This window comes from Myxocyprinus asiaticus, chromosome 1, assembly GCF_019703515.2.
Source record: "Myxocyprinus asiaticus isolate MX2 ecotype Aquarium Trade chromosome 1, UBuf_Myxa_2, whole genome shotgun sequence".
NCBI lineage: Eukaryota > Metazoa > Chordata > Actinopteri > Cypriniformes > Catostomidae > Myxocyprinus > Myxocyprinus asiaticus.
This window is the reverse complement of record NC_059344.1, coordinates 8,915,100-8,930,709: the sequence shown is the minus strand read 5'-3', so window position 1 is coordinate 8,930,709 and position 15,610 is coordinate 8,915,100. Positions and strand designations below refer to the sequence as shown.

At 40.1% G+C, this 15,610-nt stretch overlaps 1 protein-coding gene across 3 annotated transcripts in view; it reads right to left on the bottom strand.

Annotated features, from left to right (window-relative positions):
* Positions 1 to 15,610, bottom strand: part of adamts17 (ADAM metallopeptidase with thrombospondin type 1 motif, 17) — a 329,457-nt gene that overhangs the window by 285,779 nt on the left and 28,068 nt on the right. For all 3 annotated transcript variants that reach the window (XM_051711565.1, XM_051711576.1, XM_051711587.1), the window contains exons 4-6: positions 14,287 to 14,459; positions 1,674 to 1,757; positions 333 to 487 (exon numbers count right to left, since the gene is read on the bottom strand). In XM_051711565.1, coding sequence (XP_051567525.1) covers positions 333 to 487; positions 1,674 to 1,757; positions 14,287 to 14,459 — 412 coding nt within the window. The remainder of the gene's footprint in view (positions 1 to 332; positions 488 to 1,673; positions 1,758 to 14,286; positions 14,460 to 15,610) is intronic.

The following is a 15,610-nucleotide window of genomic DNA, read 5'->3' as shown; positions in this document are numbered from 1 at the left end:
CAAGGTGATTTTAGTGTATGTATGAACTCAATTCCCCTCAAGTTGACGCAGGTGTCCTAGCAGAGTAACCACTATGGACATGTTCCAGTAAATTTTGACAACAAGAAAGTAGTACTTTTGCATTAATTTGAACAATACATCTATTGTTTTATAATTAGAAACCAAACAAATTTCTTGAAATGTGTGCTTGTGCTATCTTTCATTAAAATACATGCCACTTGCTTTGAATTTTTTTTTATATAACACTAAGACATCAAAACAATTTGAATTGTGGCTTAAGAGTGCAAATACTTTTTGGGGCCACTGTATGTCAAAGAGTGGTTGAGAAATACCTGGTGACCAGTACGGCTACGTCCACAGGAGGTGGGTCATCTCTGCTACCAGGAACGTGATTGTTGCCCAGGAATCGGCTACCGTATTCCTCATGTTGCCAGTGACAGAAGCTCTCCAAGGCCTTTTCTCCATGGTGGCCCACCTTCAGCTTTTCCTGAGAAAGACATTGACAATATCTCTAAATTACACAATAATTTACAGACTATGGTGCTGCAAAACATTAATTTAGACACATTTAATTGAATTTCATTCAAATTCATTCATTCAAAGCAGCATCTCAAGTAACAAATCTTTGGATGTCTTTTATACTGGCCACTGTCAAAATATTCAATATATCTAAAACTTTTTTGGACTACACTAGCATACTGACATGTAATTATAAGGTATTCAGCAATTCTAAAATAAACAACTTAAATAAATACATATAATACTTGCTCTCCCACTTTTTTCTCCCACTATTTGACAATAGTGGAGCACATGCACTCCCACTGTGATTTACACACAGAATTCCCATGAATTCATGTAGCTTTACCGCAACCTTTGTTATTTGTTATATAACAATGATGAAAAATTGCAAATTAATAGAAGAATTGGATACAAGTGTTTAGATGTGGGTCAGATGACCAGATGCCAATCGGATGGCAAAAAAAAAAAAAAAAAGATTCGATCAGTGCCAGATATCTGTGAAGAAATCAAAATTGGTTGATGATGTAAATGTGACTTGCATTTGCCTCCTTCAGGGCATAAAAGTGGTTTATGTCTTTGATGATTCACTGATCACACAATTAAATCAGCATGGCTTTTAGAATTGGCTGGCTGGACTTGCAAAAATTTGTTTCAAACTTACCCTTTCTCTTCCTCTTTTTTCTTTCTTTCTTTTTTTTTTTTTTGACACCATAGGTTGTGTGTCTAAAAGGTTTGCCCTGAAGTAGCTCCCCATATTTAGACTAAACACTATTCAGCAATGTCCTGACATATATCAAATCAGAGTTTTGAGGTGCATGCTAAAAAAACAAACAAAAAAAAATAGTTCTGGCAGACACTGCGGAGCCTTGGGAGAGAACACTATCCAGCAATAAAATGTAGGAGAAAACCAGTGGTTAAAGCATGCACGTGAGCGCGCACACACACACACACACACACACACACACACACACACACACACACACACACACACAGAGTGAAGATAATATCATAGGTCCTGAGGATAAGAATAACACAGAGGAGGAACGGAAAAGCAAAAGTGTTGCAGGGTGAGTCATGTCGTACAGAGATTTGGATCTTAATTATGTTTGTAGATCACAATGGTCAAGCTCAGGGGTCACAGAGGTCACACTTACTGGACGGGTGTGCAAGAGAACCAATTTGGTGACCCGGATGTTAAGCCTCACACCCAAACTCTGGTGCTGAAACATGTTGTACACCTGCAGAAAGAGAACAACAAAGAGAAAGGGAATGAACTTTTTTTTTTCTGCATATCTGTCACGTTCGAAAAATCCAGAGACACTGTTTGTTATATTTGAAAGGTGTTATTGTTAAGTTGTTATAAGAAAGGTGTTATCAACCAATAAGGGTTTTGCAATGCCCAGTGCAAATGCTTTTACACAATATTTACTAAGAAAACATGCACTATCCAATGACAATGCTGTCGTAGATTTTGGAACTGACACAATAAATAGTGACAATTCCATGCGGGATAAGTTAAGTACAGAGCTGAAATGAAAAGAGTGTTTATATATTGATGAGCAACCAGCATCTGAAGGGAAATTCACCTACAAGAGATGGTTCATATCAGAGTTTTATTTGAATAAGAGTACAATTTTCCACAGGGCTGTCGACCTCGTCCATGAAGATTGTAAATCTAAGGACCTCTGGGAGGACAAAAGGAGGTTTAATTTCTTACCAAATCACACACATCTGGACAATTCATTCAATATTGATATTTATCTTCATATAACTCACCACTGCTATTAAAGACACAGGAGAAAAAGCAGATATGTACAGTAAGAGGTTAGCTTCACTTTACCACAACAGATGCAATGAAGTGTTAAGTCTGTGTTTATTTAGGTTTCCTTCAAAATAAAACAATAGGCAACAGAGTTGTTTAGAGTTTTATCAGTGGATATGCAGTCTGTTTGTACTTTATTACAGAGGCACATTTCCAGATGCTCACAGTTCATGCTGTTTACAAACCTGTTCTGAATGAGCAACTAGACAAAAATAAAACTGAAAGTTTACAAAACAAGAATGTTTCTTTCTTTATCCTAAATACACACTCTCATTAGTTAGGATGGAAGATTTCTTTGTTAAAGTCTATATTAAATAAAAATCAACCCTAGTTAACTTTCTTAATTTTACGAGTCATCAGTGCACATTATTCTAAAGAAAGAAAATGTTTGTCTTCATAATCTTCATATCCAAATCAAAATATAATAACTTCCGCTAACTTAACTTGCCTCTAAATGACTTTCCTCCGAATTGCTCTTTTTCAGCCTTCCCTCCAACCACTCCATTTTGGTCCGTAAAGGTTGCTTTTTATGATCCATGATCCAATAATTCGCAATAAAAAACTTAAGTCCCATCCTACATTTTTTTTTTCTCTTTGAACATCCTTTTTACTCAGAAATATGCCACACAGAGAATTAAAATGGGTTGCAAACAGCATTTCACGTTAATCTTAAAGAAAAGTAGAACTACAGACAAAAAACTTTGTAAAAAATTAGAAATCATTCATCCTTCAATTTGTCAATGGATGATTAATGTAATTTAATATTAGCTATAAAAAACTGATAGTTCTAACTGTAATCCTTACGACCTGTCTACACCAGATGCAAGCGATTTCTACACTGTCTACACAGAACACATCAATGCAAATTTTCTAAACTGTCCATTTGTATTATTGGCAGGAATAGCGTCAGTGCAAAATAGAAGGGACATCAATTTACTGTCACCGTGCCACTCGTGTCCGGTGTAGACAGGGTGTTACTGGTAACACATGTGGGTGTGGGCTATGTGGTAATGGTGAGAAGATAAAAACTGTTTCAAATCACTAAAAAGAAATATGTTCTTCTGGGCCAGGTAACTTTTACACACCCAATCTAGTATCATTAAGGAGGGTTAAGAAATATCACAGGCCAGCGTGATTTAAATTGTAACAGGAACGGTCAGCTTTTAATAATGAATGAATGAATGAAAATTTTCCAAATATTTCCCCTTTTTTTGTTTCCCTTTTCCCTTTCAAGGTTAAAATAATTTTTGTTGAAAGCAGGGGTGTCAAATTCCAGCCCGGGCCACATCAGCATTATGTGTGCCCTCAAATGGCAATGTAGCAACCATACAATTACATTGTGCATTGAAATTCACATTTCACCATGAGCATTGATTTTGAATTTGGGATGCAGATGTAAATTATGATATTACCAGTAACATCTGTAAAGAAAATGAACACCTAATTTACATATGGCTAAATTAAAATATTCTGACAGAGACTAAGTTGGGTCTCCCTTTCAGAGTCCTTTCATCATTCTCCTAATTTTTTAAGTTCAGTCATCTTGTTCATTTTCTTTGTGATCCTCTATATACTTATCTGTGATCCACGGTGTTTAGATGAAGGCGTTGTCAATCTCTTACTCAGTTTAATGGGAGTTGTAGTCCATTTGTGTCTATATATTATATTCACACGCTACATGGCTTTTCACACTGTGCTTAACCCGGGATTATCATATTTTTAAGGATATGATGACATACTCTTTATATATATATATATATATATATATATATATATATATATATATATATATATATATATAATTTTCCCTGATTTCCAATTAAGATGTTTGTAAAGTTTTTTATGCACCAAAACATAATTTAGAAATATATGATCATTTTGCACCCTGTCTCTGGCCCTCTGTCTGAAATGCTCGATTTTGGCCTTAGCGTCTTCCTTAAACTGCAATGTCCATTGTTATGATTGGCTAACATTGTGAAGCCCCTCCATACAGCCATATATACAGCTCCACAACAATATACAAAATACAGCTTGACAACAATAAAAAACTAAATTTCAGTGTTTACACATAACGCACACCCAACACATTACATCTGAATGTATTAAACTGTTCACTCAAGCATTGAGACATATAAAACATTCGTGAATGGAATTCGTTTATTTTGTTTTTGTGGTCGGGTCCAATAGTGTTTTAACTGCCTCATCTTTAAATAACAGCTCCTTTGCAAAACGTGTATCATATTGTGACTGGTTCACAAGCAATCCATGCTGATATGAGTTGAAAACACATATAATACATGCTGAAATGAGCCAAACACACATACAATCCAAGCTGAAATGAGCTGAACACACATTATTACAATCCACTGTAAAACATCGTGCTCAGACATAATCCAATGCACAGTGAAACATGACTCACACATATATACCTGCACTGATGCCATTAGGATAGTGTAAACTTCAGTCACTATTTCAATAGAATCCAAAGCAGACCTGTGGTCTCCACAGGCATGACATCTCACATCTTCCATTGTCTGTTGACTCTGGATGAGATGCAGTTCTCCAAGCCAGTGGCAGCAATGGAATGCAGCAGAACAGATGCCTTTTTAAAAGTTGAGCTTGTACCGCTCTTAAAACGGGCTGCAAATCACCGGAAACGCATCAAAGTGGTCAAAGACGTCCATCTAGTGCAGGGGTATGCAATTAAATTTCAAAGAGGTCCGGTCTCACCATTTCCTTCCCAGCAAAGGTCCAGATAATAATACGTAGCTTAAACAGTGTCCTATAGCTATGAAATTATATCATATATTTTTGAATAGTTTTTATAACTTGCCACGTTGGCAGCAATAGTACTTTGTAAAAAATAAAATAATAATAATAATACTTCCTAAACAGTCAAAATAGTCTCTTCAGGGATGAGGACACTGGGGGCCCAGAGACTTTATTTATATGGCCCAGAAGATTGAAATATTTCATCAAGACTTCATCAGTCGAGGGCACTTGTGTCACATATTTCCTATGTTTTTGCTTAGACTTTTATTTTGAAATTCTTGTTTAGTTCCCCATTCCTGTTTCCTGTTAATTTTGTAGTCCTTTGTAGTTTCTTTTCATGATTGGTTTTCCCCTGATTGTTTTCCCCAGGTGTTCCTCGTTTTCTTGTTTGCCCATTTGTATTTAAGACCATTTTCCCTGGTTTCTTTGTCAGTCTTCACAGCTGTTGTCATGTTCTGTGCCTGGTTTCCCATGTTTTGTTTCGTTTTATTCTGAGTACTTTGTTTATCTTTTTGTTTACCATTAAAAGCTGCATTTAGGTCCCCATTCCTCACCTGCCTCCTCACAGAAAGACAGACCAAGGAATGGATCTAGTGGCTGTCAGAATTCTACTCCTTTAACAAGGGGACCGTCCAGTTGAGGATCATGTCTGTGAGTTTTTAGAGCTGGCAAATGAAGTGCACTATCCAGACCGCTCTCTGGTGGTTTTCTTCCTGGTCGGTCTGAATAGTGCACTGAGGGAACTGATGCCTCCGGCTGATTCTCACTAGACACTCGGTAAATATGTGGAGAAGGCTCTGTAACTTTGCGGTTCCCATTATACAGTGGATTATGGCGGGAACCCCGGGCCAAAACCTCCGTCTTCAGCTCCCTTTTCAAAGCCTTCCACGGCCCCTGTCTCGAAGCCTTCCACGGCCCCTGTCTCGAAGCCTTCCACAGCCCCTGTCTCCAAGTTGTATGATCTGCCACTGATGCCAGTGTGTAGGTCCATGAAGACCCTATCTCAAAAACTGTCTGCGCCCACGCCTGCCACGGCCAACGAGCCTACGCCCATGCCTGCCACGGCCAACGAGCCTACGCCCACGCCTGCCACGGCCAACGAGCTAGAAGCCTCATCCGTCCCAGAGCCAGCGTTGCCAGCCTCGTCCGTCCCAGAGCCAGCGTTGCCAGCCTCGTCCGTCCCAGAGTCAGCATTGTCAACTTCGGCCATCCGGAGGAGGAGAAGGAGAAGTTTCTGTTCCCAAGTCTCTGCCCATGCCCACAACCACAGAGGTCGTTCCTGAGTCTCCGCCCATGCCCACGACCACAGAGGTCGTTCCTGAGCCTCCGCCCATTCCCACGAGTACAGAGGTCGTTCCTGAGCCTCCGCCCATTCCCACGACCACAGAGGTCGTTCCTGAGTCTCCGCCCATGCCCACGACCACAGAGGTCGTTCCTGAGTCTCCGCCCATGCCCACGACCACAGAGGTCGTTCCTGAGTCTCCGCCCATGCCCACGACCACAGAGGTCGTTCCTGAGTCTCCGCCCATGCCCACGACCACAGAGGTCGTTCCTGAGTCTCCGCCCATGCCCACGACCACAGAGGTCGTTCCTGAGTCTCCGCCCATGCCCACGACCACAGAGGTCATTCCTGAGTCTCCGCCCATGCCCACGACCACAGAGATCGTTCTTGAATCTCTGCCCATGTTCACGACCACAGGTCGTTCCTGAGTCTCTGCCCATGCCCACAACTACAGAGGTTGTTCCCGGATCTCCGCCCGCTCCCCCCGAGACTAATCTTCCTGCGGCTCTGCCCGCTCCCCCAGAGACTCCTCCTACAGCGGCTCCGCCGCCTGTCCTTGTCCTCCTGACCCTGTCTTGGCCCTGCGGCCGCCTCCCAGGCCTCCTGACCCTGTCTCGGCCCTGCGGCCGCCTCCAGGCCTCCTGACCCTGTCTCGGCCCTGCGGCCGCCTCCCAGGCCTCCTGACCCTTTCTCAGCCCTGCGGCCACCTCCCAGGCCTCCTGACCCTGCTTCGGCCCTGCGGCCGCCTCCCAGGCCTCCTGACCCAGTCCCCACTTTGAGGTCATCTCCTTGGTCTCCTGGCCATCCGCCTTATCTGCTCTGGTCTCCCTGGTCTCCTAGCCGCCCGCTTGATCTGCTCTGGTCTCCTTGGTCTTGTGGCCATCTGCCTGATCTGCTCTGGTCTCCTTGGTCTCCTGGCCATCCGCCTGATCTGCTCTGGTCTCCTGGCCATCCGCCTGATCTGCTCTGGTCTCCTTGGTCTCCTGGCCATCCGCTTGATCTGCTCTGGTCTCCCTGGTCTCCTGGCCGTCCGCCTGATCTGCTCTGGTCTCCCGGCCGCCCGCCTGATCTACTCTGGTCTACTTGGTCCTCTGAGCCTGCAGCGTCACCCTGGCTCTCCATCCCTCCAGCTCCGCCTTGGTTCCAAGCCTCCATAACTTTGCCTTGTTCCTCTGCTCCCCTTGCCCCTTGTGCCCCCCTGAACAACCTGTTTTCCCCCACACCTCAATTTGTTTTTTTGTTTTGTTTTTGGAGCGTCTGAAATCCGCTCCTTAAAAGGGGGGCTCTTTCACATATTCCCTGTGTTTTTACTTAGACTTTTATTTTGAAATTCTTGTTTAGTTCCCCGTTCCTGTTTCCTGTTAATTTTGTAGTCCTTTGTAGTTTCTTTTCATGATTGGTTTTCCCCTGATTGTTTTCCCCAGGTGTTCCTCGTTTTCTTGTTTGCCCATTTGTATTTAAGCCCTTGTTTCCCTGGTTTCTTTGTCAGTCTTCACTTGTGCTGTCATGTTCTGTGCCTGGTTTTCCGTGTTTCGTTTCGTTTTATTCTGAGTACTTTGTTTATCTTTTTGTTTACCATTAAAAGCTGCATTTAGATCCTCATTCCTCACCTGCCTCCTCACAACTTGGATATGAATATTAAAAGATCAACAGTTCATTTTGAAGCTGAATGACAGCAGTCCAGTTTTTGTTTAAATATTTTTACATTCAGAATATATGGGGCATACGAGGCCTTTTGACAGATCAAAAACACTGTATTGGGGGTTCAGGGGTGTCCCCCCTGAAATTTGTTTTTATAAAAATGTAACAATTTCTCTTTCTGTATTGTGGAGAAAGTTCTGAGTTTTTAAACTTACAGTATGTTTTTATAGTACAACGAACTCAAGTCGAGTCTGAGTCAAGTCCGAGTCTTTAAACAATCAAGTCAGAGTTGAGTTCGAGTCCAAAAGGGGCCGAGTCAGACTCAAGATCGAGTCCATAGCAGTCCGAGTCGAGTCCGAATGAATCTGTTCATGAATCTGAATTGAAATGGTAACCTTAAACTCAACATCAATATTTTAAGCTAAGAAAAACTGCTTTTCAAAATACAGTGCATCTGGAAAGTATTCACAGTGCTTCACTTTTTCCACATTTTGTTATGTTACAGCCTTATTCCAAAATGGATTAAATTCATTATCTTCCACAAAATTCTACAAACAATACCCCATAATGACAACATGAAAGAAGTTTGTTTGAAATCTTTGCAAATTTATAAAAAAAAAAAAAAAAACACATGTACATAAGTATTCACAGCCTTTGCTCAATACTTTGTTGAAGCACCTTTGGCACCAATTACAGCCTCAAGTCTTTCTGAGTATGATGCTACAAGCTTGGCACACCTATTTTGGGGCAGTTTCTCCCATTCTTCTTTGCAGGACCTCTCAAGCTCCATCAGGTTGGATGGGGAGTGTCGGTGCACAGCCATTTTCAGATCTCTCCAGAGATGTTCAATCGGGTTCAAGTCTGGGCTCTGGCTTGGCCACTCAAGGACATTCACAGAGTTGTCCTGTAGCCACTCCTTTGTTATCTTGGCTGTGTGCTTAGGGTTGTTGTCCTGTTGGAAGATGAAACTTCGCCCCAGTCTGAGTTCCAGAGTGCTCTGGAGCAAGTTTTCATCAAGGATGTCTCTGTACATTGCTGCATTCATCTTTCCCTCAATCCTGACTAGTCCCCCAATTCCTGCCACTGAAAAACATCCCCACAGCATGATGCTGCCACCACCATGCTTCACTGTAGGGATGGTATTGGCCAGGTGATGAGCGGTGCCTGGTTTCCTCCAGATATGACGCTTGCCATTCAGACCAAAGAGTTCAATCTTTGTTTCATCAGACCAGAGAATTTTGTTTCTCATGGTCTGAGAGTCCTCCAGGCGGGCTGTCACGTGCCTTTTACTGAGGAGTGGCTTCCGTCTGGCCACTCTACCATACAGGCCTGATTGGTGGAGTGCTGCAGAGATGGTTGTTCTTCTGGAAGGTTCTCCTCTCTCCACAGAGAAACGCTGGAGCTCTGTCAGAGTGACCATCGGGTTCTTGGTCACCTCCCTGACTAAGGCCCTTCTCCCCCGATCGCTCAGTTTGGCCGTTCTTGCCAGCTCTAGGAAGAGTCCTGGTGGTTCCAAACTTCTTTCATTTACGGATGATGGAGGCCACTGTGCTCACTGGGACCTTCAATTGCAGAAATTTTTCTGTACCCTTCCCCAGATCTGTGCCTTGATACAATCTTGTCTCTGAGGTCTACAGACAATTCCTTGGACTTCATGGCTTGGTTTGTGCTCTGACATGCACTGTTAACTGTGGGACCTTATATAGATAGGTGTGTGCCTTTCCAAATCATGTCCAATCAACTGAATTTATCACAGGTGGACTCCAATCAAGTCGTAGAAACATCTCAAGGATGATCAGTGGAAACAGGATGCACCTGAGCTCAATTTTGAGTGTCATGGCAAAGGCTGTGAATACTTATGAACGTGATTTTTTTTGTTTTTTATTTTTAATAAATTTGCAAAGATTTCAAACAAACTTTTTTCATGTTGTCATTATGGGGTATTGTTTGTAGAATTTTGGAAAATAATGAATTTAATCCATTTTGGAATAAGGCTGTAACATAACAAAATGTGGAAAAAGTGAAGCGCTGTGAATACTTTCTGGATGCACTGTAAATGTAACAAAAACACCTCTGTTGCCTTTCATATATATATATATATATATATATATATATATATATATATATATATATATATATATATATATATATATATTATGATTAGAATCCTGCTGAAAAAACTTCAAAGTGGTTTCAGAATGAAAGCATATGCTTTAGGTGTATAAAGGCAAAACTGTCCTTCAACACACTTCTTATTGCGTTCTGTTTACATTTCAATTATTTGTTGCTTTTTCCCCTCCACTCAAACATAGACTAAAGAAAGCGAAAGCTGCGTTAGTCATTACAACCAAGGTTATTATGTTTCGACTTTTAATTTAGTTTCTGTTTCTACTTCATTTTCAATTTGTCAATTCAATTTAATTTAGTTTTATTTAAAATTATCTAAAGAAATAATAGTCTATACTGAGATTTCTTTCTGAATCTATTTTCTCTATCTGCCGACTGATTTGGGAAAATACAGTACATACAAATGAGTCAACACAGTAGTAATTAGCACTCGCTGAGAAGTTATGTCTCACGATTTGACTGCAAATGCTACATCCAAAAAAACTGGAAAAGCCCAGTGATTTTCTAGTTAATTTGCGGGAAACCGCATAATGCAGGGCAGTTCTGCGTGCTGCTCGTGTACCTAAATCCCTGATGCATCCATGTGTGTCTCGCAGCAGCTGCCGCAGAAGATTAAAAAAAATTATAATAATTGATATTTGCTTGAGCGGCAACCATGTTGATCTACAATCAGTCTGAAATCTTTAAAAACCAACCAAAGAAAATTTACATGGAGAATAATCATTTTGAGTCATAAATTTAACAGAATTGTCCTTCAAAAGTGTCAGAGATGTAGGCTAAATAAAGGCGTGCATAAGTTGCCTGGTGGTTTACAATAAAAATTAAATATAATAAAATACAAATTCAAAATAAAAACGTCATAACCAACTAAATTCATCTCGTAACATGAAGTTTAGCTTCATACACAAACTCTGTCATCGAATAATACATTTATTTTATAGTCTATAATTAAATTATAAACAAAACATTTCACTGCCCAAAATATTCTAATATTTTATTGCGCATGGTTGAATGATGTGAATGGTGGACAAATGCTGTAAAAGAACGTATATTAAGCAGCTTGTCAGTGCTTTGAAAACAGTCAATCAATAATAAATAGGTGCTGTTTATATGTTTAGAGTTGCTGTCTGCTTTAACAATAACGCTTTTTTCCCCCGACTATTTAAAAAATGACACAGTTAATTCATCAAGCTATTATGGACCAGTTGAAGCTGACAACACTACGTGGACCACAAGAGACTACAGAAGCCTACATGTGTAAATACATTACACCTAAAAAGACTTAATATCCAATATTAATACTATTTTTATGTATTTTTATTTCGATATGCTGTTTTAAGTAAACTGTGAGAGACATGATGTGGGTTTACTTGACTCAATGAAGTTCTTGATTTTAAGTTTTTAACCACGATGAAACCACAATGCGAGCACCGTCTTGGCTGCACAAACGCCACACGCAATTTTACCAGTTGTCAGGTCCCGTGTCGTGTGAAACTGCCTTGTTTAGTTTCTATTAAATTGGATACATACCCATCTTTATGTTTTCATTGTGCCAGCCACCTCGGTAGTCGATGTTATACAGTAGTCTCTGTAGTAACATTCAAGTGTATTGGTTGACTGATGAGCGTGCCTGTGCACGTGCGTATGTGTGTGTGCGTGTGTTTGCTTAACACAGAGAAACAACTCTGGCTACATCTATGACTTCATGGGCTAATACAGCTGCATGCAGACAGAGATGTGCTCATTAATTTCTGTTTTGTTATTTATTTTTTTATTTTTTTATTTTTTTTTATTGCATCACAAATGTCATGGACTCGTCTGGACTCTGAAAAAAATCCAGAGTCCCAAAGGCTCGAGATTTACCTGTTCATACCCGAGTTCCTCCTGTTTGTTCCTGAGTAAAGCATCATTTCACACTTGTACTTTTTAAAAGGGGGTTATAAAAACCTGCTACAGAGCAGGGTTAGCATTGCGGTGCCAGAGGTATACAGCTGAAGTGATACAGTGTTAGAATTTCACAGTAGGATGTTTAGCAACACACAATTAATAATAAAAGGCCTCAGTGCTTACCTCATTAAATATCTATGCACTTTGTACAGCTGCAAAAACTTTCACACGCTGTTAACATTCTCTATCTGAGGCAAACCAACAGTGTCGAACAGTGATGGCAAACATAATAACTGGCTTGATGAAGAGACAGCATTTAAATCCTTTTGCCTAAGGTTTTGTGGTATGTTTCAAGACAAACAGAGCTGATTTGCTTGGCAGCATTTCCACTGACAGGTTGCGTGTCCTTCGCAAGCTATATTCGTGTAATCTTTGATATTGACATCACATAAATGCACATAAGAAAGTTAATCCGGGATTTACACAGTGTGAAACCTCTGAACATAAAAACCCATGATTAGTTATTAACCCAGGGTAAAGATAACCCAGGATTTTGTTTACCCAGTGTTAAAGATGACCCTGAGTCAGAGGCAGACTGGCCATCAGTTGAACCAGGACTTTTCCTGGTTGGCCGGCCTTGAAACGGGAGTGCGATATGCCAAAATGGGCCAATATATGATGAAGGGGGCCACGATAAGCTGAAGGGGCTGCGATATGCAGAAGGAGACAGCAAAACACATTGTCACAACACCCATTTCACTCGACAAATTTTCTCCAGGGCCGTTTTTTGTTCCCAGTCCACCCCTGTCCTTGGTTATATATTTCAATTAGTCCTTCTAATACATTTTAATGCATGACACTTTAATGCTTGACCTCTTGTCGGATCAAATCAGATCTAATTTCTGGTGGCCAGGGTATCCAGGAACCTCCAAGTGAAATGTGCTTTTTCAGCTGTGTTCTAAAACCTAGTTTGCATAACCATAGCTGCCTATGACCGAATTGAAACATTCTACAAAGGCAGCATCATACACATAGCACTCCTCACGTAAAGCGCACTGGAGACTTGACGCAATTGATTTCAACAGAGTAGGGCATTAGCATATAAAAATACTAAGCCCACAAATACCGGGTTAATAGTCCACTTTGCAGTAAATCAGACTGAAGATTAGATCACTTTCTCCGCCATCTTGAATGGATTTTGTCACTGATTTCATTGCAGTGCATTATGGGATTGCCTTCTCTCTGGGATACATTGATTCTGGGACTTTATTCTTTCCATCAGGGATTCATTATATCATAAACAGTGCCTTTTTGTGTGTGTGTGTGTGTATGTGTGTGTGTGTGTGTGTGTACCAGAATGAAGAGGTGGTTGGAGGGGTGGTATTGAAAAAGAAGATTGATTTGTGATGTCAGCTGTAAAGGAAAGCAGTTTCAGAGACTGCTCAAGTTATTACATTCTAATAAAATATTATAAAGACACAAACGTTTTTATAATAATGTGTACCAGCAAATAGTACACATAAAGACAAGAAACAAACATTAAGAAAGCAAATGGATTCAATTTTGGATTCATGTTGACTTTAATCCAAGCTGGCAGACAGAGTTGAGGGAAATATTGATTGTAAATATAAGTACCAGTATCAATACAACATACTCCCATACAAATAAAAAACTATTTAATCTTTTATTTTGTATATTTATTTTGTATATTTATTTGTGAGTATTGACCATTATAATTAGAAATTGACTGTTTACGAAGTTGCTGCCTAGGCAAAGAATTTCAAATCATGCTCTACACTTGGAATATAGCATAATGTAGCAAGCGATTCATATGGACTACTTTTTTGGTGCATTTATGGTGTTCCTTTTTTGTCCCTTTTGGAGCTTTACAGTCATGGTCATCATTAACTGTTGTTGTATGGAAAAGAGCTGCATGACCATTCTCATTTGTGTTCACAGAAGAAATAAAGACATACAAGTTTGGAATGACATAAGGGTGAGTAAATGATTTAGGTTTGAAAAATATATATATTTTTGGGTAAAATATCCTTTAAGAATAGTACAAAAAAGCTCTTTTATTTTTGGACGAACAACCTTATCTGGTAAGGCTGGCTGACTCAATGACGAGATCCTGAAATTCAATCCAGAGATTTGGCTTAACTTATCCATTGTTGATTGCTCTATATTTTGTCCTGTATTGCATTGTGTGTGTGTTAACTACTTGCTTGTGTCTCACCATGTTCATGACGGTGAGCAGAAAGCGTTGTGCAGCCTCAGCACCGTGGTACTGCACCATGTTTGCATCTGCCACCACTACTGTCTCCACTGTGTATTCTCTGCTCAGCCTGATGGTGTTTCTCCTGCCGCGTGCCTCTTCTGCTCCTTTTGCCTTTTTTTGCTTTTTCTTGTCTAATACACACACACACACAAACACACACACGGGTACACAAACACATCACAAGAACACTGTCAGACCAGAAACATTCTTTACGGAAGTACAGAAATGCAGACGTAAATGCTTTACCAGCGCACTGCAAGATACAATAAATGAAGTTGCACCATCTGTACTGTGTTCTGTGTTCTGGTGATAATGTTGCAGTAAGAAACCTCAGTACTAAAGGGTGTGATAGAGTTACCTTCAAATGTCTGTGCCATTACTTCAGATGTGTTTATATTCAGGAAGCTATCAACTGCTTAAAATATTTGTTTATCAGACTTAACTTGCAATATTCTCTTCAAACTATTGCTGAACCATGACAGTAGATCACAGTCAAAGAAGACAGTTTACGCTCATGCGCTATAAAGCCCTTTGTGGAAAGACTGAAAATGCAACGCATCCTTGTGTTGCATTATGAATTGCATTATGAAATGGGAATTGCTCGTTCATACCGAATGCGTTTTTGCATCCGTCTGCATTGCTTTTCAATAGTTTTTCTATGTAAACATGCACTATATAAACATTTTTGACTGGTGTGCCACATCTTACTTATTTTTGAGCATCTTCTGCAGGTGCACTAGGTTTTTTAGATACCATGTCAGTTCAAATATCTTCAGCTTTTAAAAATGCACCTCGAGATACCTGCGTTCTGTTCTCTTTGTTGCATTGCAACTATCTTTTTTAGCTTAAGAACGTGTTCTGTCTGAAGGCTTCTAACACATTTCAGGTAAATTCCAAATGGCATTTCTACACCTTTGAAGGCCAGGAAGGGGGCGCTACCCATAGAGCCGCTCCAAACAAAAATTAGAAAGTGACTTCTTTCACGAAAGGCCCTTCGACAATTAGTAAAGAGTACAGATGGTCACTTCAAGGAGGTAATTTTGTCATTTAAAATCATATAATAAATAGGGTGTCCTAAACGTGAATAAATGAGACAGTAATTTCATACTCCAAGTGCTTTGCCCTTTCGACTAAGCAGGGCATAATGGTCAGTGTAATGTTATACAGTCAGTTTCAGGCCATACCAATCCAAATGCAAAAAAAAATAAAATAATAATAATTATTTAATATTTATTTATTAATTTTTTCTTGTAATTTCATGAATAACCAAACTGGCCTTTTC